At 54.7% G+C, this 24,601-nt stretch overlaps 1 protein-coding gene across 2 annotated transcripts in view; it reads left to right on the forward strand.

The window, feature by feature from the left end:
* Positions 1 to 3,636: 3,636 nt before the first annotated feature.
* Positions 3,637 to 24,601, forward strand: part of FAM171B (family with sequence similarity 171 member B) — a 59,841-nt gene continuing 38,876 nt past the window's right edge. The window contains exon 1 of one of the 2 annotated variants that reach the window (XM_038585062.1): positions 3,637 to 3,853. In XM_038585062.1, coding sequence (XP_038440990.1) covers positions 3,637 to 3,853 — 217 coding nt within the window. Of the gene's footprint in view, positions 3,854 to 6,162; positions 6,181 to 24,601 lie in introns of those variants that run through there. The other variant, XM_038585063.1, reaches the window with a different exon arrangement.

Consider the following 24,601-nt stretch of genomic DNA (forward strand, 5'->3'; position numbering starts at 1 on the left):
AGAGAGAGAGAGGCAGAGACATAGGCAGAGGGAGAAGCAGGCTCCATGTAGGGAGCCTGATGCGGGACTCGATCCCGGGACTCCAGGATCACACCCTGGGCTGATCCAGGCGCTAAACCGCTGAGCCACCCAGGGATTCCCCCACAGTACTATATTTATTTAAAATGGCGAGATTGGGCATATTTGTTTTGTTCCTAATCTTGGAGGAAAAAGCTTTCAGCTTTCACTATTGAATATGATATTAGCTGTGGGCTTGTCATATATGCCTTTATCATATCGAGGTCCATTTCTTCAATATCTAATTTGTTGAGAGGTTTTTTTCTTCTTATGAAAGGATGTTGAATTTTGTCAGATGCTTTTTCTAAAGCATCTACTAAGATGATTGTATGATTTTTGTTCTTCATTTTGTTAATGTGGTGTAAACTAACCCTTAAGGCTCTCTGGGAGTTCATCAATTAATGAGGTGAGGACTGGAGTTTCAGGCGCAAAAAGCCAATATGTGAAGGTCCAGGGGCAAGTCAAATAAGTCTACTTTAAGGTGATAAAACAAATCCCCTCTCTCTCTCTGGAGAGCTGTGTGTGTGTGTGTGTGTGTGTGTGTGTGTGTGTGAGCCTGGGTAGTTAGGGGACAGATTGTAAATGGCTTTCTAAGTCTATCAGGGATTATGGATGGACCTAGTGCCAAGAGCAGTTGGGAGGTACCAGTAGATCTCAGGGAGGGCAGAACGATTACATAATATATACACGGTGGTGTGCTTTGCTGCGTGATGGTGCTGGCACCCGCCATTCCTTTGTAAAACACGCTGGCTGGCGGGTAACGCACAGGCGGTTAGCAGGACACACCTTCCTGAATGCTTGCTCGGTTTTGCTCGCCGGGGTCGCTTTGTGTGTGTGCCGAAAGTCCGTCGTTTTTGCCAGTTCTATGTATTTTAAGGAATGGATGAAATATAAATTTGAACAGTGTATTTTTCTATGAAAGCAAAGTTTAATATTAAGTGGGTGAGAAAATTGTAAAATTTGGGGGAAAACTTTCAACAGATTCAGCCCTCGGATTGCTTGTCAAGAGGCTTTAAGAACTTTCTATTTAAACTGCAAATCACAGAGGTGTATTATGATTGTGGTTTATGACTTCAAACCCTAGGCTGTGGCTAGATACTTAAAAAGAAACCTTGGTCCTACATTAGAAGTTTGGTAAATAAATGTCCATTTGCCTACTTTAAGGTAAAATAAGCAGTCTAAAACATATTTAAGGGGCAGCCTGGGTGGCTCAGCGGTTTAAGTGCCTCCCTTTGGCCCAGGTCCTGATCCTGGAGACCCGGGATCGAGTCCCATGTCGGGTTCCCTGCATGGAGCCTGTTTCTCCCTCTGCCTGTGTCTCTTTCTCTCTTTCTCTCTCTCTCTATCATGAATAAATAAATAAAATAAAAAAAAACATATTTAAGATATATTTATTTCTTTGGCCTCTTATTTTGGATTCACTACTGGCTCTGGTTGCATCAGATAATACGGCTTTTGCATATTGCACTGAAATTGGGCCTAAGCTCTATGAGTAATGTTGCATTTAAAAATCATCTGAAAACCATCTTGATAAAGTTTATTTTTTTAAACGGTCCATAGTGTCCAAAGACTTGATGTCCACGCTCGACTGGGGCCATGGAATCAGCGGTTTTGCCTCTGGAAGGTCAGTTTCTAACATACTCCAGAAGACTCGGAGGCAGAGGACAGAAATCCTGGCCGCATTCCCTTCCTTCTGGTCTGCCCCGCAGGTTCCTGGAGCTGTCTCCATTCCCCCTTCCTCCCTCCAGGAGCAGAGGCAACGGGGAAGAAAATGCAACGGAAACAGCTTGATGGGCCCACGAGGGGCCTGTGCACTCAGCCTCCCACCCGGGAGCTCTTGGCCACAGAAGCGAGGCGGAGCCGGGGGGCTGCAGTGCTGTTCAGTGTGAGGGGCCTCACCTGGGCATATTTCCCCAAACCTATGAAGCTCACGTAATTCCTTTTTGTCTAAAAATCACTAACAAGCAATGCAAACGTGAGTACACGTTTCCAGCGGTGCAGAGAGGTGAGGTGGAGGCACTTGGGGCAGGGTCAGGCAGGCCGCAGCCGCGCTGCTCCCCGGGGACCACGTGGTAGGACGCTGCGAGCTCCCCGTGGGGTCTGCTCTGAGGGTACAGGGGGGCGGGGGGGGGGGTGGGACAGAGCTGCCTGCCTGTGGCTCCCGCAGCTGGTGTTGCTTCCTTTGCGGTCATGTAGGTTCATACCCTGCAGCGCAGCGGACGTGGTCGCTACTGACAACTGTTTGGGTTTTTTCCCAGGGAGTCAGTATCGCGAGCTACATGCAGAAAGATGCTGAGCGTGCAAAGGGGCGATCCAATCAGGGAAATGGGCACCTGAGCCCCGAGGGTGCACGACGGGCTGTCACCGACCACGGCTGACCTTACGGGGGGCGGGGCGGCGTCCAGGCGACCCCCCGCCCCCGGCTGCACACGCGCGCCCACCTGACCCCAGCACCTGTGCGCCCGCGGCCTGGAGCCGCCTCGCGGGCCCTCCCGCCTCCCGCCTCCCCCGGCACCTCCGCGCCGTCGCCCCGCGCGCCTTCGTCCGTCCTCCCTTCCCGACCGTGCGGCCCCGTGGAGGCACCTGCCGCCTGCAGCCGCGCTCGCCGCTCGCCGCAGCCACCTGCCCGGCCCCGGGGCCCCGCTCGCGTCCGCGCCCCCGGGGCGGCCCCCTCCCCCGGGGCTCTCCCTTCTCTGCCACCCTCCGGGCAGCGCCCCGCCCCGCCCCATCCGCGCACCCCGGGGCCGCGCTGCGAACCCGACCCCTCCCCTCCCCCGCGGCCCCGCACCTCCTCCCGCAAGCCCCTCCCCTCCTCCCGCAAGCCCCGCCCCCTCCTCCAGCGGGCCCCGCCCCCTCCATCTTCCTGCAGACGTCTCGTTCAACGCCCCGCCCTCCTCTCCCCTCCTCCCAGACCCCTCCTCTCCCCTCCTCCTGCGGACCCTTCCCCCCTCCCGCGGGCTCCTCCCCCTCCCGCGGGCCCCGCCCCTCCTCCCCGGACCCCTCCCTCTTCCTGCAGACCCTCTCCTCCAGCGCCCGCCCTCCTCTCCCCTCCTCCTGCGGACCCTTCCCCCCTCCCGCGGGCTCCTCCCCCTCCCGCAAGCCCCGCCCCTCCTCCCGCGGGCCCCTCCCTCTTCCTGCAGACCCTCTCCTCCAGCGCCCGCCCTCCCCTCCCCCCCCTCCCGTGGACCCCTCCCCTCCTCCCGCGGGCCCCGCCCCTCCTCCCACAAGCCCCGCCCCCTCCTCCCCGGACCCCTCCCTCCTCCTGCAGACCCTCTCCTCCATCCCTCGCCTGTCTTCTCCCCTCCCCTCCCTCCCTCCCTCCCTCCCTCCTCCCGTCCCCTCCCCGCCCTCGCCGCCCTCCTCGCCCCTCCTCCCGCCCCTCCTCCTCCTCCCAGCGAGGCTGGGTGCCGCAGACTGCACGAGCGCGAGCGCGAGGGAGCGAGGCAGCCGGGGAGCGGGAGCGGGGCCGGGAGCGGGGCCGGGAGCGGGGGCGGGAGCGGGGGCGGGAGCGGGAGCGCGCAGCCCGGGCCCCGCCGCCGGAGCCCGCAATATGCCCCCGCGGCCCGCGGGCTGTCGGCCATGGCGGGGCTCGGCCGGCGCGTGCCCGGGGCGGTGCTGCTGGGCCTGGCCGCGGTGCTGCTGAGCGCGCGCCTGGTCCCCGCGGCCGCCCGCGCCGAGCTCGGCCGCTCCGACCTGAGCCTCATCCAGCAGCAGCGGCAGCGGCAGCGGCAGCGGGAGGAGGCCGCGCGGGACGGGCCGGGGCCCCCGGCGCCCTCGCCCACCGCGCCCGCCGCAGGTAGGTGCCGCCGGGGGAGGGGGAGGGGGAGGGGGAGGGGGAGGGGGAGAGGAGGGGGAGGGAGCCCGGCCCGCCTCGCCTCGCCTCGCCCCGCCCCGCCCGGTGCGCGCCCACCTGCCGGGGCCCCCGCGCCCCCCGCCCCTCCCGGGAGGCTGCACGTCGGCCCGCAGGCCTCCTTCCACGGACCCGCCGAGAGACACGATGGAACAGCCCGGGAGATGGAGGACGGGGCGGGGCGGGGCGGGGCGGGGGCGAGGCCGCGTCCCTCAGCGCCGTCGGGACCCCGCGGCCGTCCCCTGCTGGTCCCCTGCTGGCGGCGCCGAGCGCGCAGGTGCCGGGGCTCTGGGGCGGGGGCGGGCTGCGGGGCAGCAGGGGGCCCGCCCAGGCCGCCTGCCCGCGGGGGGAGGAGGAAGAGCGAGCATCAGGGCTCCGGCAGGCTGGGCCGCTGCGCCCCGGCTCCCGCACCGCGACCCGCGCTCCCACCTTTCTTCTTGTGCAAACATCCTGCTGCCTGGTCCTGCGCAAGGTGCTGCTAGTGGGCCGGAGGGGTGGAGTCCGCCCGTCCGCCTGCGGGGTCGAGCTCAGCACCCCCCCCCCCGCCCCCCTGCAGGGTCGAGCTCAGCCCCCCCCCCCCCCAGTCCCCCTGCAGGGTCGAGCTCAGTCCCCCCCCCCCCCGTCCCCCTGCAGGGTCGAGCTCAGCCCCCCCCAGTCCCCCTGCAGGGTCGAGCTCAGCTCCACCACCCGCCCCCCCCCCGTCCCCCTGCAGGGTCGAGCTCAGCCCCCCCCCCCCCGTCCCCCTGCAGGGTCGAGCTCAGCCCCCCCCCAGTCCCCCTGCAGGGTCGAGCTCAGCTCCACCACCCCCCCCCCCCCCCGTCCCCCTGCAGGGTCGAGCTCAGCCCCCCCCCACCCCCCCCGTCCGCCTGCAGGGTCGAGCTCAGCCCCCCCCCCCCGTCCCCCTGCAGGGTTGAGCTCAGCCCCCCCCCCCCCCCCCCCCCCCCCCGTCCGCCTGCAGGGTAGAGCTCAGCACCCCCCCCCCCCAGGTGACCCAGCCCCCCCGCCCGCGCGCTGCAGGCCCGTAGCCCCCCAGGGGTCTCCCGCCCGGATCCCAGGACCCCAGGACCCCAGAGCATGCTCAGGAGGCCCAGCCCCAGCGTGGGGCACCCCGGCCAGGCACCCGCACCCCTGAGCGACCCCGTGTTGACCCGGCCTCCCCCAGGAACCGTAATCCGTGACCCCGGGTCTGACCCCGCGGGTCTGTGTGCAGATGCGGGTCATGAAAAACTGCGACGGCGGGAGAACTGTGGCACCGAGCTGCAGATGAGGACACCTGTGAAAATGTCTCTGGAAACCGTCCTTGTTCCACAGCCTGGCAGTGTTTGTCTTATTTTTATTTTTATTTTTTAAAGATTTATTTATTCATGAAAGAGGCAGAGAGAGAGAGGCAGAGACACAAGCAGAGGGAGAAGCAGGCTCCATGCAGGGAGCCCAGTGCAGGACCCCGATTCTGGGTCTCCAGGGTCACGCCCTGGGCCCAAGGCAGACAGACGCTCAACCGCCGAGCCACCGGGGCGTCCCAATGTTTGTCCCAATGTTTGTCTTATTTATGTATTAGCTCAACCCGGATAAAGGGATCACTCTCTAGTAGATCCCATTAGGGCCTGCGGAGTGACCTACTGTGACTTGGGCTCTTCCCTGAACCACAAACTCCCCAGAGCCAGGGGCAGACAAGGGAGCCGTTCAGTTGATTGGGGTTCTGGTCCCTGCGGTGTCCATCGATGAGTCCTATAGGGAGATACAAGCAATAGACGAGTGAAGATGTCTCTCTGCAACCTTTGTCCTGCGGTTCCCTCACGGCTGGTGACCTTTTGAGAAACGGGACATAGGATCACTCACGGCCCTCCAGGGGCCGCCCTTTCCCTTCACACCAGATGCCAGGCCCCGAGGCGTAGACCCTCCCTATGCACCCCCCTCCGTCTCTGACCCGGTCTCAGTCCGGAACAGCCACAGCACACGGGCTCCGTGTGGTCCATTTGCGAGCGGGGCCTTTGCACCTGCCATTTTCTCTGGAATTCCGAGGCTTGACGTCCCGGGCATGCTGGCTGTCACTGTGGCGAAGTCGCCCTTCCTGAGCAGCGCCGCTACCCCTTTGCGTGGCTTCTTCCCGGGGCCCTGGCTACCTGCAGCCTGTCCTGCGGGCCCGCCTCCTCCTCCCGGAACGTCGGGAGCCCTCGGGCCCGCGCCCTGCTCACGGTCCGTCCGGTTATCCGTGTTCCAAGTACTTGGAAGAGCGCGGGTTGCGCCGAGGCTCGGCTCAGTCGGCTGAACAAGTGAGTAAAGTGAACGCGCACAGCTGCCGGCATCAAGTCTGTGCTGCTGGGGTAGCTTGTGAAATTCCGTCCCGGGGGTCAGCAGGGGATGATGTAAAAGTAAAGAAATGTTAGACAGGGATCCCTGGGTGGCGCAGCGGTTTGGCGCCTGCCTTTGGCCCAGGGCGCGATCCTGGAGACCCGGGATCGAATCCCACGTCGGGCTCCCGGTGCATGGAGCCTGCTTCTCCCTCTGCCTCTCTCTCTCTCTCTCTCTCTGTGACTATCATAAATAAATAAAAATTAAAAAAAAAAATTAAAAAAAAAAAAAAAGAAGTTTAGATCTTTAGCTACTTTCGTGTTTATCCTCCTCTGAGCGCGGCCTGTCGCCAGTCTTCACCCGAGGGCACTTCCAATCCTCTTCTGACCCAGGAGGTATTAATACACCTCCAAATACCTGGCAGGGACTTGAGTTAATTCCTCGACTCCGTTTGGTGCTTCTGATTCTCTGGACGTGTTACGTGAAGAACGACGGGCCTTGTCACGGGCAAAACTCAGAAAAGTGACCGGTGTGTGAGCCTCGTCGGGGCGTCGTGGAGGAGCTGAGCGTTGACGGGGCTGCGTATCCTGGGTTCCCGCAGTCTCAAGGTTCCTGTGCTCTATGTCCGTGTTGCTGAGCAGTTAGAGGTGGGGGTGAAGGAGTTGAATATGGGATTACAATAATCAGCGGGTTAAAAAAATTGTCTGTTTTCTCATTACCTTGTACGACGCCGTCTTTGCAGAGCGGTGGGCGCAGGGACCAGGGCTGGGGGCCGCCCGGTGGCTCCGCCGCTGCACGTGGCAGCTCGGGTTTCCCCACCGGCACCAGCGTTTGTTAGAAATAAATACCGAGAGACCAGGGGGCAGAATTAAGTTGGGCGCCGGCGGTAGCTGGAAACCGTATCCTGCCCGCTCCGACGGCCCCTGAGGCGGGCGGCCTGCTGGGGGGCGAGGGGAGCTGGAGAAAATCACGAGCCCCGTTTCCGATTCTCCGCGTGAGGCACAGACACGGGGCACCTCCTCGAACCTTTGTGAAGGTCTTCTGCATGCAGAAGAAGCTTCTGGAGAGACAGAGATGCGTGGTGTGAAACGTTCGTACGCTTCACTGACCGTGTTGTGGCCTTTCGGGTCTGGAGACCGTCGGATGTACCGGTCAGTAGAGGAGCCTTTAGAAGCGCCGCCTGGGAGCCCCCGCGCCGCTGTCTCCCCGCACGTGCAGCCAGACCCACTGCGGGCTCTGGGGGGCCGGGGTGGGGAGGACTGACAGCCTTGAGGTGGACGCACCCTAACTGTACTACTTTGTGTTTTTGGCACGCGGATCGGCTCCGTGACCACCCCCTGCACGTGGCCGTAGAAGGTCCCCGCCGGCCTCCTTCCCCGGCCAGCCCTGGCCTGCAGCGAGACACAGCTACTGCTCGAATTCCCCTAATCACCCCGGGCGGGGCAATCCCGGCTCCTTCCAGGACCTTAGTGACCCAAGGGAGCTCTTGCTTGCTCTTGGCTACTGGCTGCGAAGCACGTGCCTCTGTGCTGAATTGGAGCTCAGTTTGCGTCGGTGCAGGTTTTGTAATGTTTCTAATGTGGCCGAGGAGGAACGACCCAATAGGGTTTTTGGAACAAAGCTCTAGCTCGCCTGCAGTTGAGTGTACTGACCTGGGTTCTCCTTCAGAGTACTGACCTGGGTGCTCCTCCAGAGGACTGACCTGGGTGCTGCTTCAGAGTACTGACCTGGGTGCACCTCCAGAGTACTGACCTGGGTGCTCCTTCAGAGTACTGACCTGGGTGCTACCTCAGAGTACTGACCTGGGTCCTACCTCAGAGTACTGACCTGAGTGCACCTTCAGAGTACTTACCTGGGTGCTCCTCCAAAGGACTGACCTGGGTGCTCCTTCAGAGTACTTACCTGGGTGCTCCTCCAGAGGACTGACCTGGGTGCTACTTCAGAGTACTGACCTGGGTGCTGCTCCAGAGTACTGACCTGGGTGCTACTTCAGAGTACTGACCTGGGTGCTGCTCCAGAGTACTGACCTGGGTGCTACTTCAGAGTACTGACCTGGGTGCACCTCCAGAGTACTGACCTGGGTGCTCCTCCAGAGTACTGACCTGGGTGCTACTTCAGAGTACTGACCTTGGTGCTACCTCAGAGTACTGACCTGAGTGCACCTCCAGAGTACTGACCTGGGTGCTCCTCCAGAGGACTGACCTGGGTGCTCCTTCAGAGTACTGACCTGGGTTCTCCTCCAGAGGACTGACCTGGGTGCTACTTCAGAGTACTGACCTGGGTGCTCCTTCAGAGTATTGACCTGGGTTCTCCTCCAGAGTACTGACCTGGGTGCTACTTCAGGTTACTGACCTGGGTGCTACCTCAGAATACTGACCTGGGTGCACCTCCAGAGTACTGACCTAGGTGCTACTCCAGAGTACTGACCTGGGTTCTCCTCCAGAGTACTGACCTGGGTGCTCCTTTAGAGTACTGACCTGGGTGCTCCTCCAGAGTACTGACCTGGCTGCTCCTTTAGAGTACTGAACTAGGTTTTCCTTCAGAGTACTGACCTGGGTTCTCCTCCAGCAACCGGCGAACTGGGTCAGCTGCCCTGTCATGCCCATCCCTGTGGCTTAGTGTCATGCGTCTTAATTTCCTTTGCACCCTGTGGCCTTGGCTGGGAAGTGGGTACGGTGCTTTCCATCAGCTCGGGGAGAGGTATGCCTCATAGTATTTACCTGGAAAATTCTGGAACTTTGAAAGCTAGGTGTTGATGGCAGTGCATCGGAAGCTCTCAGGGCTGCTGTGGGCTTCAAAGAGCGTGGGAGATGCCTCTTGAAGGCAGCACCCTGCGAGCAATAGCCCCGTGAGCAGCATCCCCGTGCCTCGGCGTCCCAGGTCCCAGGTCCCAGGTCCCAGGCCTGCGGAGCTCCTGGGCGCCCTGTGATTCCCGGGAGGGGATTCCTTCCACATCGGGTCACCTGTGTCAGGATGAGGTAATTGCTTTGTGTCCCTGCCACCATGTCTCATGCCGCTGGGATCCAGGCAACCAGAGTGTCCCGGGCCCGGTGTGTCCCGCTGCACCCACGCCCAGGCTTGCTGAGGCCTGGTAGCATTGCAGCGCTCAGGGCAGGATCCTGGGCCCTGAGGTCCAGTCCCGCATCACGCGCCCTGCTCGGGGTGGGGGGGGGCCTGCCTCCCCTCCCTCTGCACCTACTGCTCCCCTTCCTGCTGTGCTCGCGCTCTCTGTCAAGTAAATAAATACAAAAACCTTAAATAGAGATCTCCATGTTAAGGTTCTATGTCTTAAACAGATTAAGATTTAAGTCTTAATTTATGAAATCTTAATTTATGAAATCTTAAATCTGCAGGAGCGAGAACTTGATTTCTATCTCGTGTACTTCTTTTCCGAAGGAGCTTTTCTTTCTTTTTTTTTTTTTTTATTTATTTATGATAATCAGAGAGAGAGAGAGAGAGGCAGAGAGAGGCAGAGACACAGGCAGAGGGAGAAGCAGGCTCCATGCACCGGGAGCCTGACGTGGGATTCGATCCCGGGTCTCCAGGATCGCGCCCTGGGCTAAAGGCAGGCGCCAAACCACTGCGCCACCCAGGGATCCCCCAAAGGAGCTTTTCTAACCAAAATAATTGAGAGGCCAGTATGCATTAGCACGATCAGTTATCGCACTTGGTTCAGGTTTGCTTCCGTTCAGTAAAGAAATAGGAATCAAGAACGACGTCGTTTTCATTGACTTGTTAGCTCTGCCGACCTTTAGGACTCGCTTACTCAGCGACGGCAATACCAGTTCGTGTGTGGAGCTGAATGCTCGCTGGCTTTAGGGGACCAGTTAGCTGGAAGCTGGGGGAAATGCCCAGACTCAACGCGGAGCTCCCGCTGTGAGGGCCCTGGCTTATCCCTGGGGCAAGTACTCCGGGGATGTTGTCGAATTCCATATCCTTTGGATTTTCTGAGATAAAATACATCCAGCATCCGTGGTTTTATTCCCACCCACCTCGTCCGCTGCTCTATAACAGACACAGAAGCAGGATGGACGCGTGGACGGTTTGTTTTTCCTGATGGACTAACTATGCCTGGGAGTTGATGAGAAGTCGCAGGTGTCTTGGAATCGCCGGCTAACTGGATCCTGTGACCTGTTCCACCCTTGCTTGCTCTCCTGTTTTTGGAAATGATAGAAATTAAGTTGTCAAAATATGCTCAGTATCGTTAAGGGGGTTCTATTTCTTCAACACTTTGAACATACTGCAAAATATCTATCTGCTTTCTGTATTTAAATGAATTGGTGTGTTCCAGATATTTGCATTTAGAGACGTCTCTTCATAAAATAAGTACTTGTCAGAGTATAACTTCTAATGTACTTGTGCTATTAGTTTTTGGACTTTGAGCAGCAAAGCTATGATTTACTACTCCCCAAATTAATCAGTTTAACTCTCATTCATAATCACGAGCAAGAAAATTATTTTATTTATTTATTTATTTATTTTTTAAGAAAATTGTTTAATACTAAGGTATGAAGCAGCTAATCTGAACTTCCAGTGCTATTTAGAGTGGAGCAGTGTTTAATATCAATTAAAATATGTGATAGTAGGGGATCCCCGGGTGGCCCAGCGGTTTAGTGCCGCCTTCAGCTCAGGCCGTGACCCTGGGGTCCTGGGATTGAGTCCTGCATTGGGCTTGCTTCTCCCTCTGCCTGTGTCTCTGCCCCTCTCTCGGTGTCTCTCATGCATAAATAAATAACATCTTAAAAAATATATATGTGATAGTTAAGAATACGAATTTTTCACTCTGCAGATTATAATAAGCCCTTTTGAAATCCTCTGCTCTTGGAACTAGGACGAGGTAGAGATGACCGGGCCCCCAGTGCTTTGCCCGGCGGGGATGGAACGGCCACCCACGTCTATATGATGGGAGCTAGAACAGACGTCGAGGTGCCCCCCGGCAGGTACAGAGTCTGATAAGGCTGATAAGCAAGGATAATTTGATGATTTCCTTGAAAAATATGACCAAGATGAGTGATTTTTAAATCCGCTAAACTTTCCCCGTCAACGGATTCACGTTTGTGAGTTGAGTGAGGAGAATCAAGAGAACGTGTGGTTTACAGCTGCTTCCGGGCCACTGTCTTTCCACCAGGGAAGGGGTCGTGATTGCCCGAGCTTGGGTGAGTGCGGGGTGTGAACCTGGGGTCTGGAGAGAAAGGAGTCCGGAGTGGTCTGACTCCCCAGGACGAGAACGAGGGAGGGTCCGGGGAGTGGAAGGTGCTCACGGGCTGTGGCTGTCCCTCCTCCTGGGTGTACGGGGGGTGGGGGGGGCTCACTGCCCTCTGCACCCGGTCCGGTTCGTGAGTGGGACGGCAGTGTGACTGGTCCTGCCGGGAGGCCTTACCCCTTAAAACAGCTGGTGCCTTCGGATGCACGTGCCTTGGGCAGTCCCCTTTCATCCCTTGGCTTCTCCGTCCCATTTGGGGAACGGCCACCCATGCGCAGCAGACACCTTGGGCTGAGTCGCACGGCTCCGCGTTGCTTTATGTCCACGTTCCATTGTATGGTCAACTGGTGGGATGCCTTATACCCGAAAAAATCCTCCGCTCACGAGTCTTTGCCTGTCAGCCCCGAAACCCTCTGCATCTTGGCTTTTAGCCTTTCCACTGAGGGATGGGGTCACTGAGATTAAGTCAATAGTCTTAATAAGGGCTCTGATGATTCTGTGAGTCATCTAATCCCTCTAGGCCTGATTCTAAACCTCAATCAGTTTTAGCAGAGGAGGACCTACCCTGGTGGTTCGTAATTCCCCAAGAAGGCATTTATAAAATCCTAAGCCTTTCCCCACCCACCAAAAAAAAACCATGTATTAATCTTTGGTCTTTAAACACCTTTGGGGTCAAAATAGTCATTTCGGCTTATAATGCCTTAAGTCCGCCGGCAGTTGGACTTGCTGCTTCCGTTCCCAGAGCTGCTCTGGGCTTTCTGAGTTAATAGTGTTTGTAAACCCGCGGAAACCTGTCTGGTTTTCCTACTCACCCTTTTTGACGCATGCCTCCCCTGGTTTTCACGAATAACTGGTTACATTGGGCAAGTTTAGATGCTGCGGAGAGTGGGTCAGCAGAGTGCGGAGTTTGTTTTGAGGGACGACTTTATATCGCAGAATTTTTTCCTTCCATTTGAAAATCCGGTTGGAGAGATTTGTGTTTCAACACATTCTGATGTTCCAAAGGGACAGCAGCATGTGTTGCAAAAAAGAAATAGGCACCGCTGGCCAACGCAGGTCTCCCTGTGACCGCTCCGCTCCGTGGACGTAAGGACCGGCTCAGGGTCCGGAGCTCTGCAGGGGCTGCTGGGGGGTGGGGGGGCAGGGGGGGCATCACGGATCCAGCAGCTTAAAGGTCGGCCTGACGGAGGCGGACGAAGATGTACTGACCCATGCACTGCCCTTCCCTCCGCCGGCGTCTCCTACCGGTAATACAGCATCGCGTCTATGGCTTTGGCTGATTTGCTAGGCAAGAATTATGCTGTTTTTAAGAACTAATGCTCGAGGACTAATATCGCAATCATGAAGTGTTTGATGCCGCAATATATAGGTCGCTAAAATATCTTTACATCCCAAGACACAACAATAGGAAAAGATAGTTCATGGTTTCATTTCATTTAACGCTTTCTCACGGTCTTCTCACTCCTGTCTCACGAGGTGGTCTCACCCCTTACGTTGCTTTAGGTGCCATCTCCGTGCTGAGACTCCCCAGAGCTCACCCCGTATATATCGGCCACTTATTTTGACCTTTCTGTGGGTATATCACAGGTGTTTCCGTGTAAGCGCGTCTAAAACTAGACACTTGCATTTTCCCCCCACACCTTCCAGAATAGAAAAATCTCCTCTTTTATTCTTTTCTTTAATTATAATCCCTTGGAATTTATGTTTCTTAGAAGTGGGAGTTTTTAACTTTGACCACATTCTTCAACCTTCCCTCCTTGCTTCTTGTTATTAAAAACCAATGCAGCGCCTCGCTGGGCCGCGAGGGAGAGCCGGGGTACCCTCCTGCCGTCGCCTGCACCTCCCCCTTCATCTGCCTGTCACCAGACCCCGCCTGTCTCCGAGTCCTCCTCCCCTGGTCGCGTTCCCCGTCCTCACTGCCCCTGCCCCTGCCCCGCTTCCGTTTATTCTTCAGCCTTAGTTCAGATCGGCATACGGATGGCCTTCCAGTGTCCATTCTTGATGCTCTAAATCCACGTTCCCCAGAGCAACCACGGGGATCATCTGCTCCCCACCCCGTAGGGGTCGTTTTATTTTTAAATACAAATCTGATCAAGATTCCCAGGACATTGAGAACCAAGTCAAAGGTCTGGACGTGCCCTACGAAGCTTTGCAGGATTTACTATTCCAGTCTCAGCTGTAGTTCTCCGCCCCTTGAGTGAGACCTCGGGGCCTCTGACACATACACACACACACACACACGCTCGGGGTTCACCTGGCTAATTCACCCAAAGTCCAGATGTCAGCTTAAATGCTACTTCTTCTAAACAGGTTTCCTTAGACTTTCCAAACTGAGCTGGGTTCCTCGGTGATGTGCTCTCGTAAGCTTGTTCAATGTAGGCGGTTGATTTGTAGCCAGGCACCCACCCCAGATTTCCATATCTGCCTTCCCCAGATTAGAAGCCGGATGAGACCAGGTGCAATAATTGTTTTGGTTGGGGTTGTAGTCCCGCGTAAATATTTATGGAATAAGCGGATGACCCCATGTAGAGAAATATTTAATTAGATTCTTTCTTTCATTCCCATGCTTGAGGTAGCTTCTCTACAGAGGATATAAAGGGAAAGGGCATCATATAGGGAAGAGGCTGTAGGGCTTTTGGAAAGAACTGGCCAAGGTTTACACGTTTGGGATCAGGAGAGTGCCTCTTTGGAAAGTATATATATGGGAAAAGGAAACGTGTGTACTCCAATTCAGTACAATGTATATTGGTTTATATATGGGGCCAGAGGTAATATATGGGATTCCTACAGTGACTGATTTCATTCATCCTTTTTTTTTAAAAAAAAATAAAGCTCACCAAGTACCTACTATTAGCCAGGTGCTCCCTCACCACTGATTGCACAGGACACCCAGTGGGGACTAGATCAAGAGACTGTAGATGAGAATAGAGCGTGGTAAGTGCTGTGTTGCAGGCGTGGAGAGGATACCGCGGAGACACAGGTTTAGGGGAAATCGTTTGGTCTGTTTCCTGGAAGAAAGCACTCTGCAAGTGCGTTTCAAAGTGATGTAAAAAGGCAAATGAAGGAGATGATTTTCTTACATCTGATTTAGATTTTTTTTTTCCCCATTTCTTTCTGTGATAACAATGTAATTCTGTTCCTTTTTTTTTTTTTTTTTCCTTTCTGTTCCCTTTTATCTTTGGTATTCTCTGGAATTTTATTTCCTGCTTTTATGACTCATCATTTCGAGATTTTTTTTTAGAAAAGAGAAAAAAAATAAGGCAGGTTCTTCCACAGTGTGCATGAATTTCTTGAAGACACCAGACTGATGACACACTCTTGTCTCTTAAATAGAGGAATGGAATTCAGAATTCAAGCCTAAGCCCGTTTCTTCCAGTGTAGATTTGCCGTGACCTAGGAATCAGTACTTTTTGCATTTATGTTGATAGCACAAATACTTTGCCATTAAAACAGATGGCGTGTCACCACCTTGGCCAAATTGTGCTGTTTTCTTAATATGTCCGTCCTCAATATGAACAGAGTGCAGGCCAGATGTGTCTTTTTTTTTTCTTTTAAGATTTTTAATTTATTTATTCATAAGAGACACACACAGAGAGAGAGAGAGAGAGAGAGAGGGGCAGAGACACAGGCAGAGGGAGAAGCAGGCTCCATGCAGGGAGCCCGACGTGGGACTCGATCCCGGGACCCTGGGGTCACGCCCTGAGCCGAAGGCAGACGCCAAACCGCTGCACCGCCCAGGCGTCCCAGGCCCGATGTGTCTTGACGCCTCCTATAACGTCTTTCTTTCCCATCTGTGCCAACCTGGTGGCCATTCCCCAAATCTGTCATGAAGACACCCTGGCTCCTCTTCTTCCCCCTCCAGTGGCCCCAAATTCCATTTCCACACCCCACCAAAAAAAGCGACTTAACCCATATCTTGTTAACGATGGTTGACCATCCAAACTGAGACTTTTACAAAATGTAATTACACGAAGCCGCTGCTTGTTGTCTTGCTAAATTAGAAAGTTTATGAAACCCTAATAGATAGGAATTTTATGTGTTCAGGGAGTTTTTCTCCGTTAAGGTTAATCTAGAGATGTGCTCGTAGCAAGAGGCCATTTAGCTGAAGTCTACCGAAGCAGGAGGAAGGGCCTCGCCGTGACTTAAGCTATAGGCACTGATGTATTTTTGTGGATATCGTTGAAATTTGCTCTTACCACTGAAGCCTTCTGTAATGCAGTTTCTTAATTTTTTTTTTTTTTTTTTTTAAGCTCCTGAAATTTTGTCACTCTTCCAGGCTGGGGGAATTGAGACGCTGAAACAGGTGGCTCACCAGGGAGAGCATATGGGCCTCCCGTGGCTGTTCTCCCTTGGGCTAGAGCCCCAGCCTGCCTGCCTCCCGGGGCTCTTGTGTGGTGTGTTGTCTCTCGGGGCTCTCGTTTACCCATCGTGCCACATGCCTCGCCATTCAGAATGTGAACTATATTTACATGGAAGAGGCAACTTATAAATCTACTAAATGGAAGACATGGTCTTAACCCAGCAGATCCACCCTCCCACCCCCATGGTGCTCATTGAATCTCTTCGGTCCTTTTTGTAATCACCTGACCTGGAGAAGCTGGCATCCCCCCCTTACACTCACCTGTCACTCCGTGAGGTCTTTCAAGTACGCACCACAGTGTCTTTAATATCCATTGCTTCAGTTTTGTTCACAGCCGCTTGCTCTGCCCAGCGCCACCGCCCCCCCCCCCCCCACATATGTTGGGTCTGTAGTAGTGACTCATTAGGTCTCCCTCTTCTTTTCCTCCCTCTCACTCAGACCATCCCTTACTGCTGGGCCTCTTCCTGCAGCTTTGCTTTCTTAAGCTTTTCATTGTATTGTCATGCAAATGTGAAGTCTTCTGACAGGCTTCCACTTCCCTCCAACTTTTTGTAATGAATATTTTGAAATGTACTGAAGAATTGAAATAGTAGGATGAATATCTGCGTATCCTTCACCACCATGCAACGGTTGTCAAAATTTTGTCGTATTTGCTTTATCTCTGTTACAATTTTCTTTATCTCTGCGCGCACGCGCACACACGCACACGCACCCACATGCACGTGCACGCACTTGGTGTTGAGGAGCCAATTAAACCGTAGCCATAAAAATAAATAAATAAATAAAGTAAAATAAAATAAATAAAATAAAATAAAATAAAATAAAATAAAAAAGTGTAGCCGTGTGGCTCTTGACTTTTGATCCCTGCAAGTGTCAGCCTGCCTCTCTCAACATGTAGGTCACTGGACAAGCAGTAATCCTTCGGAAATGGTAAAATAGGTAACGACTTTTTAGTGAACTGTATAAAAATTAACGAGGAGACGGTAGGGCTTCAAGTAACGAATGAGTGAATCTTATAGACCGTATGTGGCAAAGTTTTAAGGGCTCTGTGTGGTTGGCTTGTTACATCTGTGCAGGTAACGCTCTATTTACACTACAGGTGCACCTCGTTGTGCTACGCCTGTGCCTCGCGGGAAGGTAGCATTGTCGTCCGTGACTCCCCGGAATACGTTCTACGAGGCTTCCAGTTCATTTTGTTCTTTGGTCATGTCTTTCCAGCCAGAGTCGATTGTTTACAAGTAACTTCGGCGAGGTCATAACGTAGAATTCTCTGGCACATCTCTTCCCGTTTCTTCCGCTGCCCGCATCCGTCCACGTTTGGTGGTGGGCATGAGAAGACGTGAGGCCTAAGCGTTCTCGTCAGCCTTGCGCCTCGCCGTGTGCACGGAGACGAGAAGCCGTACACGGAGGTGGAGCTCCCGGGTCCAGGTGTTCCCCGCGCCTGGCCACAGAGCTGTTACCCTCGTGTTTGGCTTGCACTGCCTTTCCCTGTGTAAGTTGATAAATTCCCATTTTTGCCTCAGCAGGCTCTGGTTGGGTTTCTGATCACCAAGAAGCCAGAGCAGGCCCCGAATGTTGTTTCCTGCCCTGAGTCCCAGCTCCACGCAGATGTTAAATGTGTTGGCATCTCTCTCCCCAGGGGCACTGTCCTGCCTCCCTCTGTCACCTCTAACTACCCCCAGGCCCAGCTGGCTGAGCTCCACTTGCTCCACAGAGCTTCCAGGCCATGCTTATTTTTCTCCTTCTAGATCACTTCGGGCCTCTATTTGGAGACACAGTATTTGATAACCTGGTGCTTTAGTCTGTCCTTGTTCCCGGTGCGCTTATTTTGTCTTTCTCTTGAGCTTCTGAACTCCCTTTGGGCACAGATGTGTGCATTCACCATTTCCTGCCCCGGAATCCTCGTGCTCAGGAAGCGCTCAGGGAAAGTGTGTTGATCCATAGTGTCATTTTGACTGTACCTATTGACAGGAGCATCGAAGGAAATCCGAGTATCTTTCGTTATTCGTGTATCTACTCCTCATGCCCATCACAGGGCTCGACACGTAGTCGGCACTCCCAAAACGTATGGTTGTTAAAAAAAAAAAAAAAAAATATATATATATATATATATATATATATATATATGTGTGTGTGTGTGTGTGTTTGTTCTTAGACTTAGGAGTTTGGGATAAATGCTGATGGTATTAAAATGAATTTGAAGCGGATGAATTGAGAAATGCTGTGATGCTTTAGGATGGAGAGCCGTCGCGCAGTCAAGCTACTGACCTACCGAAGTGGATTGCTTACACCTGGGCCCTCTATAGAGGCCGGCCTGTCCTGCCCTATATTTCTGTTTCCTTCCATTTTTACTTTTTTTTTTTTTTTTTTTTTGTCTCTCACACTTTGTTTTGTCACAGTTTGCACCATGATGAGACTCTCATGCCTCTCACTCCCGCCCCCGCTCCTCTTCCCACCTTCGCGTCCCTCGCTCAGGCGCTGGTTTGCAGAAGGGACCTTCTCATCTCCTCAAAATACTGCCCCGCGGCCACTGATGATAAACAGGTTTCTAAGTCGCCCTGGCAAACAAGAGCCCTCAGTGATTGTGGCCTCGAAGACCCTCCAGCGGAAGCCGTCTGTCCCAGAGGGCCCGACACCAAACCCGCTTGTCGGCACTAAAGAGCCGGATGATGAGCTGAACATTAGTTCACGGCTGGAGGGTGGGAGGGGGGCTGCCCTGGAAAATCCCGGGCACGGAGAGCCGGTGGGGCGGCCTTGGGACCGGGGGGTGATGAGGCTGGGGCAGGGTGGGTCTGCGCCCGGGCCCCGCGTCCCTGGTTGGGGCAGAGGGTGCGTGTGGCCTCGCGTCCCCCTGTCGGGGGATGCCGTGTGCGTGGCCCGGGCCGCAGGTGCGCCCGCAGAGCTGTTGCCAAGTATCTGGTGACACGTGCGACGTTCCTGGAGGCCCGCGGGTGCCCGTCCGGCAGCGTGATTCCCGGAGGACACTTCTCGTAGCGGCAGCACCGGGCCGCCGGGGTGCCTGCTGTCGTTTGTGCTCCCGTGGGTGCAGCTCCACGGGGACGGCGACCTGCCGCCCTCACGACCCGCCTAGCGACCGAGGCAGGATGGGCTTTCGTGTTCCTTGGTCAGTCCGGCTCTCCACGCGCCTAAGTGTTTCTGTCATGGGAAGTCCTGCAGCCTACCGTGGGGTAAGGTCACCGCTTTCCCGTTACACCAGCCGAGCGACAAGTGTCCCCTGAAGGTCCTCGAGCAAGTGGGCAAAGCCTGGCGAGCGGTTCAGCCGCGAGCTCCGAATTGTCGCCGTTCCGCTGAGAAGACAAACTGGCTTTTAAGACTGAACTCACGGGATCCCTGGGTGGCGCAGCGGTTTGGCGCCTGCCTTTGGCCCAGGGCGCGATCCTGGAGACCTGGGATCGAATCCCACATCGGGCTCCCGGTGCATGGAGCCTGCTTCTCCCTCTGCCTGTGTCTCTGCCTCTCTCTCTCTCTCTCTCTCTCACTCTCACTGTGTGCCTATCATAAAAAAAAAAAAAAAAAAAAAAAGACTGAACTCACACACTAGTCTTTATTATTATTTTTTCCCGTCCAGAGATCTTAGCCTGAGTGAGAATATGCTCAGGTGCAACAGGCCGATGATACTGGCTCTGGTTCTTCGGAAAACTTTGTATTCACTGGATAGTGTTTTTTCTCTATGGAAGGAGCGAGAATGTTTTGCGGGTGTCGGGGAGGAGTGTTTGTCCGGTCGAACGGTGTCCGCGAACGTTCTCCTCAGAAAAGGCCTCTGCTGTGAGGCAGGCGAAATCTTATGTATTTTTGATTATAGAGAGGAGGCGTAAATCGTGTTTCCTCTAGTGGCACCAGGTGCTCCCCCGGCCAGGTACTCCCCGGCCAGGTACTCCTCCGGCCAGGTGCTCCCCCGGCCAGGCACTCCTCAGGCCAGGTACTCTCAGGCTAGGTACTCCACCAACCAGGTACTTGTCAGGCTAGGTACTCCCCTGGCCAGGTACTCCTCCAGCCAGGTACTCCTCAGGTCAGGTACTCCCCCGGCTAGGTACTCCCCCGGCCAGGTACTCCCCAGGCCAGGTGCTCCTCCACAGCACAGAGGGTCATTCACATCCTAATCCTAATGGAAGCAGCTGATTGATTAACCTATTGATTGGTTTTAGAGGATCGCATTCTGTGAAACCCGAGGCTGACTGAATTCTGGAGTTGGTAGGGCAGTTGCACGGCACAGGTTCAGAATCTTCTGCTGTCAGCCACATTCCCGAATAAAACACATTTAAGCATCTATCCTTAAAAGATGGGATGAAAGATTGGACTAGAATTTTATTTTATTTTATTTTAAACAGTTTATTTATTCTTTCATGAGAGACCCAGAGAGAGAGGCAGAGACCCAGGCAGAGGGCGAAGCGGGCTGCACGCGGGGAGCCCGATGCGGGACTCGAACCCAGGACCCCGGGGTCGCGAAGGCAGCCGCTCACCCGTGAGCCCCGGGGGCCCTGGGCCGGAGCTGCAGAGCGCACGCCAGGAGCGAGTCTCCGCAGTCCTCGCCGCGCCCGTTGGCCGGTGGGGGCCCGGGGAGCCCTGGGCCAGGTAGGGCAGGTGGAGCGCTGCGGGGCCTTGCCAAGACTCCTGGCCACGGGCGGCCCGTGTGCAGACCTTGGCGACGCCGGCCGCGGGCGGTTGGGAGGACAAGGGCCGACAGGGGCGAGCAGGTGGGCATCGCGTCCTCCGTCCTCCGTGGGCAGCAGTGGCGGGCGGGAGTGGCGGCGCCGGCTGGCAGCTGGGACCCCCCTCGGCCTGGCGGCCTGGGCCAGCCTCGCGGGCTCCGCCGCAGGCGCGAATGGGCCTTTACACGAGGTGTTCCTGGGTCCGGGACGCCCGGAGCCCGAATGCGGTGCAGCCCGAGGCGGGGGGGCAGCGACGGGCTCTCCCCGGCCCCCCGAGGCCCCCAGGCTGCGCAGCAGGTGCTGCTCCGGGCCGGGCCCCATGTGCAGCGCAGCGCAAGGCGCCCCCGGGACCCTGGAGGGGCTGGGCCCGGAGGGGAGGACGCGGGCTCCTTCGCGGTGGCCCTGGCCCCGGTGTGGGGTCCCCGGAGACGGGCCCGGGCAGGTGTGGCCGCCGTCCCCCGTGCACCTGCGAGGAGGCTCGGCTCGTGGAACCCGGGGCGGGACACACAGCCTAGGATTTGGGGTTGGTGCCTTTTTTTTTTTTTTTTTTAAAGACTTTATTTTTTTTTAAAGATTTTATTTATTTATTCATGATAGTCACACAGAGAGAGACAGAGAGGCAGAGACACAGGCAGAGGGAGAAGCAGGCTCCCCGCACCGGGAGCCCGACGTGGGATTCGATCCCAGGTCTCCAGGATCACGCCCCGGGCCAAAGGCAGGCGCCAAACCGCTGCGCCACCCAGGGATCCCGGGGTTGGTGCCTTTGAAGTGACTCGCATCTTCACGGTACGAATAGGTTCTCCTGCTTCCGCTTTGGTTTAAGACACTTTCATCTTAATCACGGACCATTTCAGACGCGGCCGCGCCGTCGTGTAGGATGCACGTCCCGCTCCCCTCCCAGCTCACCGGGTATTAGCCTTGGGCTGCACTTGCTTCGGATTTTCCTCTCCCTCTCTAAGGAATAGAAATGGAGGGTGCATCAAGCCCCACTTTCCTCCTTTTATCCACATTATCCAGAATTATGATCAGGTCTTATATGTCCTATCACAATTATCCTGAAGTGTCCATCTGTTTGTTCAGAAAACCGTAACAGGCGTAGGTACATACGTATCTTTTGCAGTTTGATTTTTTCTTTTTCATGTGACGGCAGGTTGGGGGGACTTGTCGGCACATGAACACCATTAGGCCGGCTTACCTGCTGCGCGGTACCTGGCGGTAGCAGAAGGGCACGCTGGCGCCCGGCAAGGCTGTCTCTGCAGCGCACGGGGCTCAGGCTAGCGGGTGTCTGCTTGCACACGAGTCCAAGAATTTATATGTTCTTCGTGCAGAGAAATCGAATCGCCACATGGGATGGGCGTGCACTTTCCCTGTTTCCAGGTCTGTCCAAGTGCTTCTCGAACGTAGCTGTAGGGTTTGCATTTTCCTGAGGATATAGGCGCCTAACATTTTTTTTTTTTCCAAATTTTTCTTCTACTTTTCTTCTCTGTGAGATGTCTTTTCTGTAGGCATGGTCTGTTTTTCTCCCTTTTCTTTTCTTTTCTTTTCTTTTCTTTTCTTTTCTTTTCTTTTCTTTTTTCTTTTCTTTCTTTTTCTCCCTTTTCTTCCTTAGATTTTGTACTTTTCCCATATCTTTAGAACAGCAATCTTTGTAGTTTATATTTTTTGCAGATTCCTTTCCCCAGTGTCTGGCTTGTCTTTTACCAATATTTTTTTAGAGTCTTTAGAGTCTTTTTGTGGAAAATTTTCGATATTTTGACGTAGCGAAATTTTTTATTCGTCGCATTTATGTATCCAGCTTACGAGTTCTTTCCCTAATCTAATGTTATTTTAAAAACCCTCTGAGTTTAATTCTAAAAGTTTTCCTGTTCTTATTTAAGTGTTTAATCTATCTGGAATTTATTTTTGTGTAAGGAGTGAGGTATAGACATAGACGAAATAATATCAATTTTTCAAATGTCCTTCAATACCTGTACACATTACATTCTTTATTCTGTTTTTAGTTCACTGTGGGCTTCAAGAACTATTAGAACATTTAAAAAGTAGCTATACTTTAATGCAGGATGTACAGGAATTTGTATTGGATGCATCAGATTGGTTTAAATACGTGTTCTTTTCTCCTGAATTATTTATTTATACAGTAATACTGCTTTCAAAGCTTTTAAGATGAAAATGGTCCTAAAAAAAAAAGAAAGAAAATGGTCCTTGCCGATGTAATACAGGTGTGAAGGACGCCGCAGGACTATCCTAGAAGGATGTCAGCGAATCATTCTACTGTGGGCGATGCTGTGCTCCGGGTCTGCTGAGGCTGACGGGGCGTGCGGGGTGTCGGGGGGACACTACCAGTTCACCTCGGAAACAAAGGACCGAGCGAGTGCGGGCTCCTTTGCTGACCAGTAGGGACAGCCTGGCTGGCAGGTACAGGTTTCCCGGCAGAGCCAGAGGCTGAACTTTTAGAGAGTTTTTCCAGCTGAGACCTGAGCTCAGAGCCTGGGGAGCGAGCTCTCAGCAGAGGTGATGGGGACCTGAGGGTCAGAGCTGGCCTCCTGGGATTTCTGCCACCCGGGTGGCTGCTGGAGGCCCTGTGAGCCCAGGGGACCCGTCTGGTGGCCCAGACCTCCCGCCTGGTGGCTGCTAGAGGCCCTGTGAGCCCAGGGGACCCACCTGGGTGGCTGCTGCAGGCGCTGTGAGCCCAGGGGACCTGCCTGGGCAGCTGCTGCAAGTGCTGTGAGCCCAGGGGACCCACCTGGGTGGCTGTTGCAGGCACTGTGAGCCCAGGGGACCCGTCTGGGTGGCTGCTGCAGGTGCTGTGAGTCCAGAGGACCTGCCTGGTGGCTGCTGGAGGCCCTGTGAGCCCAGGTGACCTGCCTAGCAGCTGCTGGAGGCCCTGTGAGCTCAGGGGACCCTCCTGGGTGGCTATTGGAGGCCCTATGAGCTCAGGCCACCTGCCTGTGTGGCTGCTGGAGGCCCTATGAGTCCCAGGGACCCGACTGGCAGCTGCTGTAGACCCTGCAACCCCAGGCCACCTGCCTGGGTGGCTGCTGCAGGTGCTGTGAGTCTAGGGGACCTGCGTGGGTGGCTGCTGGAGGCCCTGTGAGCTCAGGGGACCCTCCTGGGTGGCTATTGGAGGCCCTATGAGCCCAGGGGACCTGCCTGGGTGGCTATTGGAGGCCCTGTGAGCCCAGGCCACCTGCCTGGGTGGCTGCTGCAGGCGCTGTGAGCCCAGGGGACCCGCCTGGCGACTGATGTTTGACGCTGAGTGGTTGCCCCATGGAGAGGAGAGCAGTGAGCAGGTTGTCGGGGATTCATGGGTCAAAGGAGGTTCGAACCTGTTTTATGGTTCTAAGGCCGTAGAGCCGGATGTCGATTAAGCATGTTTATTTAATTCTTGTCGTGTCTACCTGTTACCCTGGTTACCGAGCAGCCCGTCCTAGGAGTGAGGCTATCCCTTTTATTCTTGCATGTACGCTTTGTTTTTAGCGCTGACTGCTTCAGAAATTGGGTTATGTAGCTTCTTCGGGGAAACGTGTATTCAGATTTGGGGGTGGCAAAAAGCAGTGTGCCGAGTTTGGTCATTAATCTTCCTCTGTACGGCTTTGGCATGGCTTGAGGTAGGGAAGAGAAGGCCAAATGAGCTCATCTAATGTTCTGGAATCTTCCATGATGGCTGATATCACCTCTTGGACGCCTCAACTTTCTGCTTGAGAAAGGATAATATCTTTAATGAGCCCCACAGTGTCTTCACTACTTTCTCACCACGAAGGGTTGGGTAGTTTCCTTTATTTTATTTTATTTTATTTTATTTTATTTTATTTTATTTTATTTTATTTTATTTTATTTATTTTATTATTTTTTTAAGGATTTATTTATTTATTCATGATAGACATAGAGAGAGGGGCAGAGACACAGGCAGAGGGAGAAGTAGGCCCCATGCAGGGAGCCCGACGCGGGACTCGATCCCGGGACTCCAGGATCACGCCCTGGGCCAAAGGCAGGTGCTAAACCGCTGAGCCCCCCAGGAACCCCCAGTTTCCTTTTTTAAAAATCCGGTCTCCTCATTCTTAAAATGGGAAGAGTAATAATACTTTAAATGGGTTTGTGGGACTTGAGATGAGTCGAGAGAGACAAGAAGCTCAGAACGGGGCAGTCCCGCCGGCGCCCAGTGCCGACTG

This window comes from Canis lupus, chromosome 36, assembly GCF_011100685.1.
Source record: "Canis lupus familiaris isolate Mischka breed German Shepherd chromosome 36, alternate assembly UU_Cfam_GSD_1.0, whole genome shotgun sequence".
In the NCBI taxonomy this organism is placed as follows: domain Eukaryota; kingdom Metazoa; phylum Chordata; class Mammalia; order Carnivora; family Canidae; genus Canis; species Canis lupus.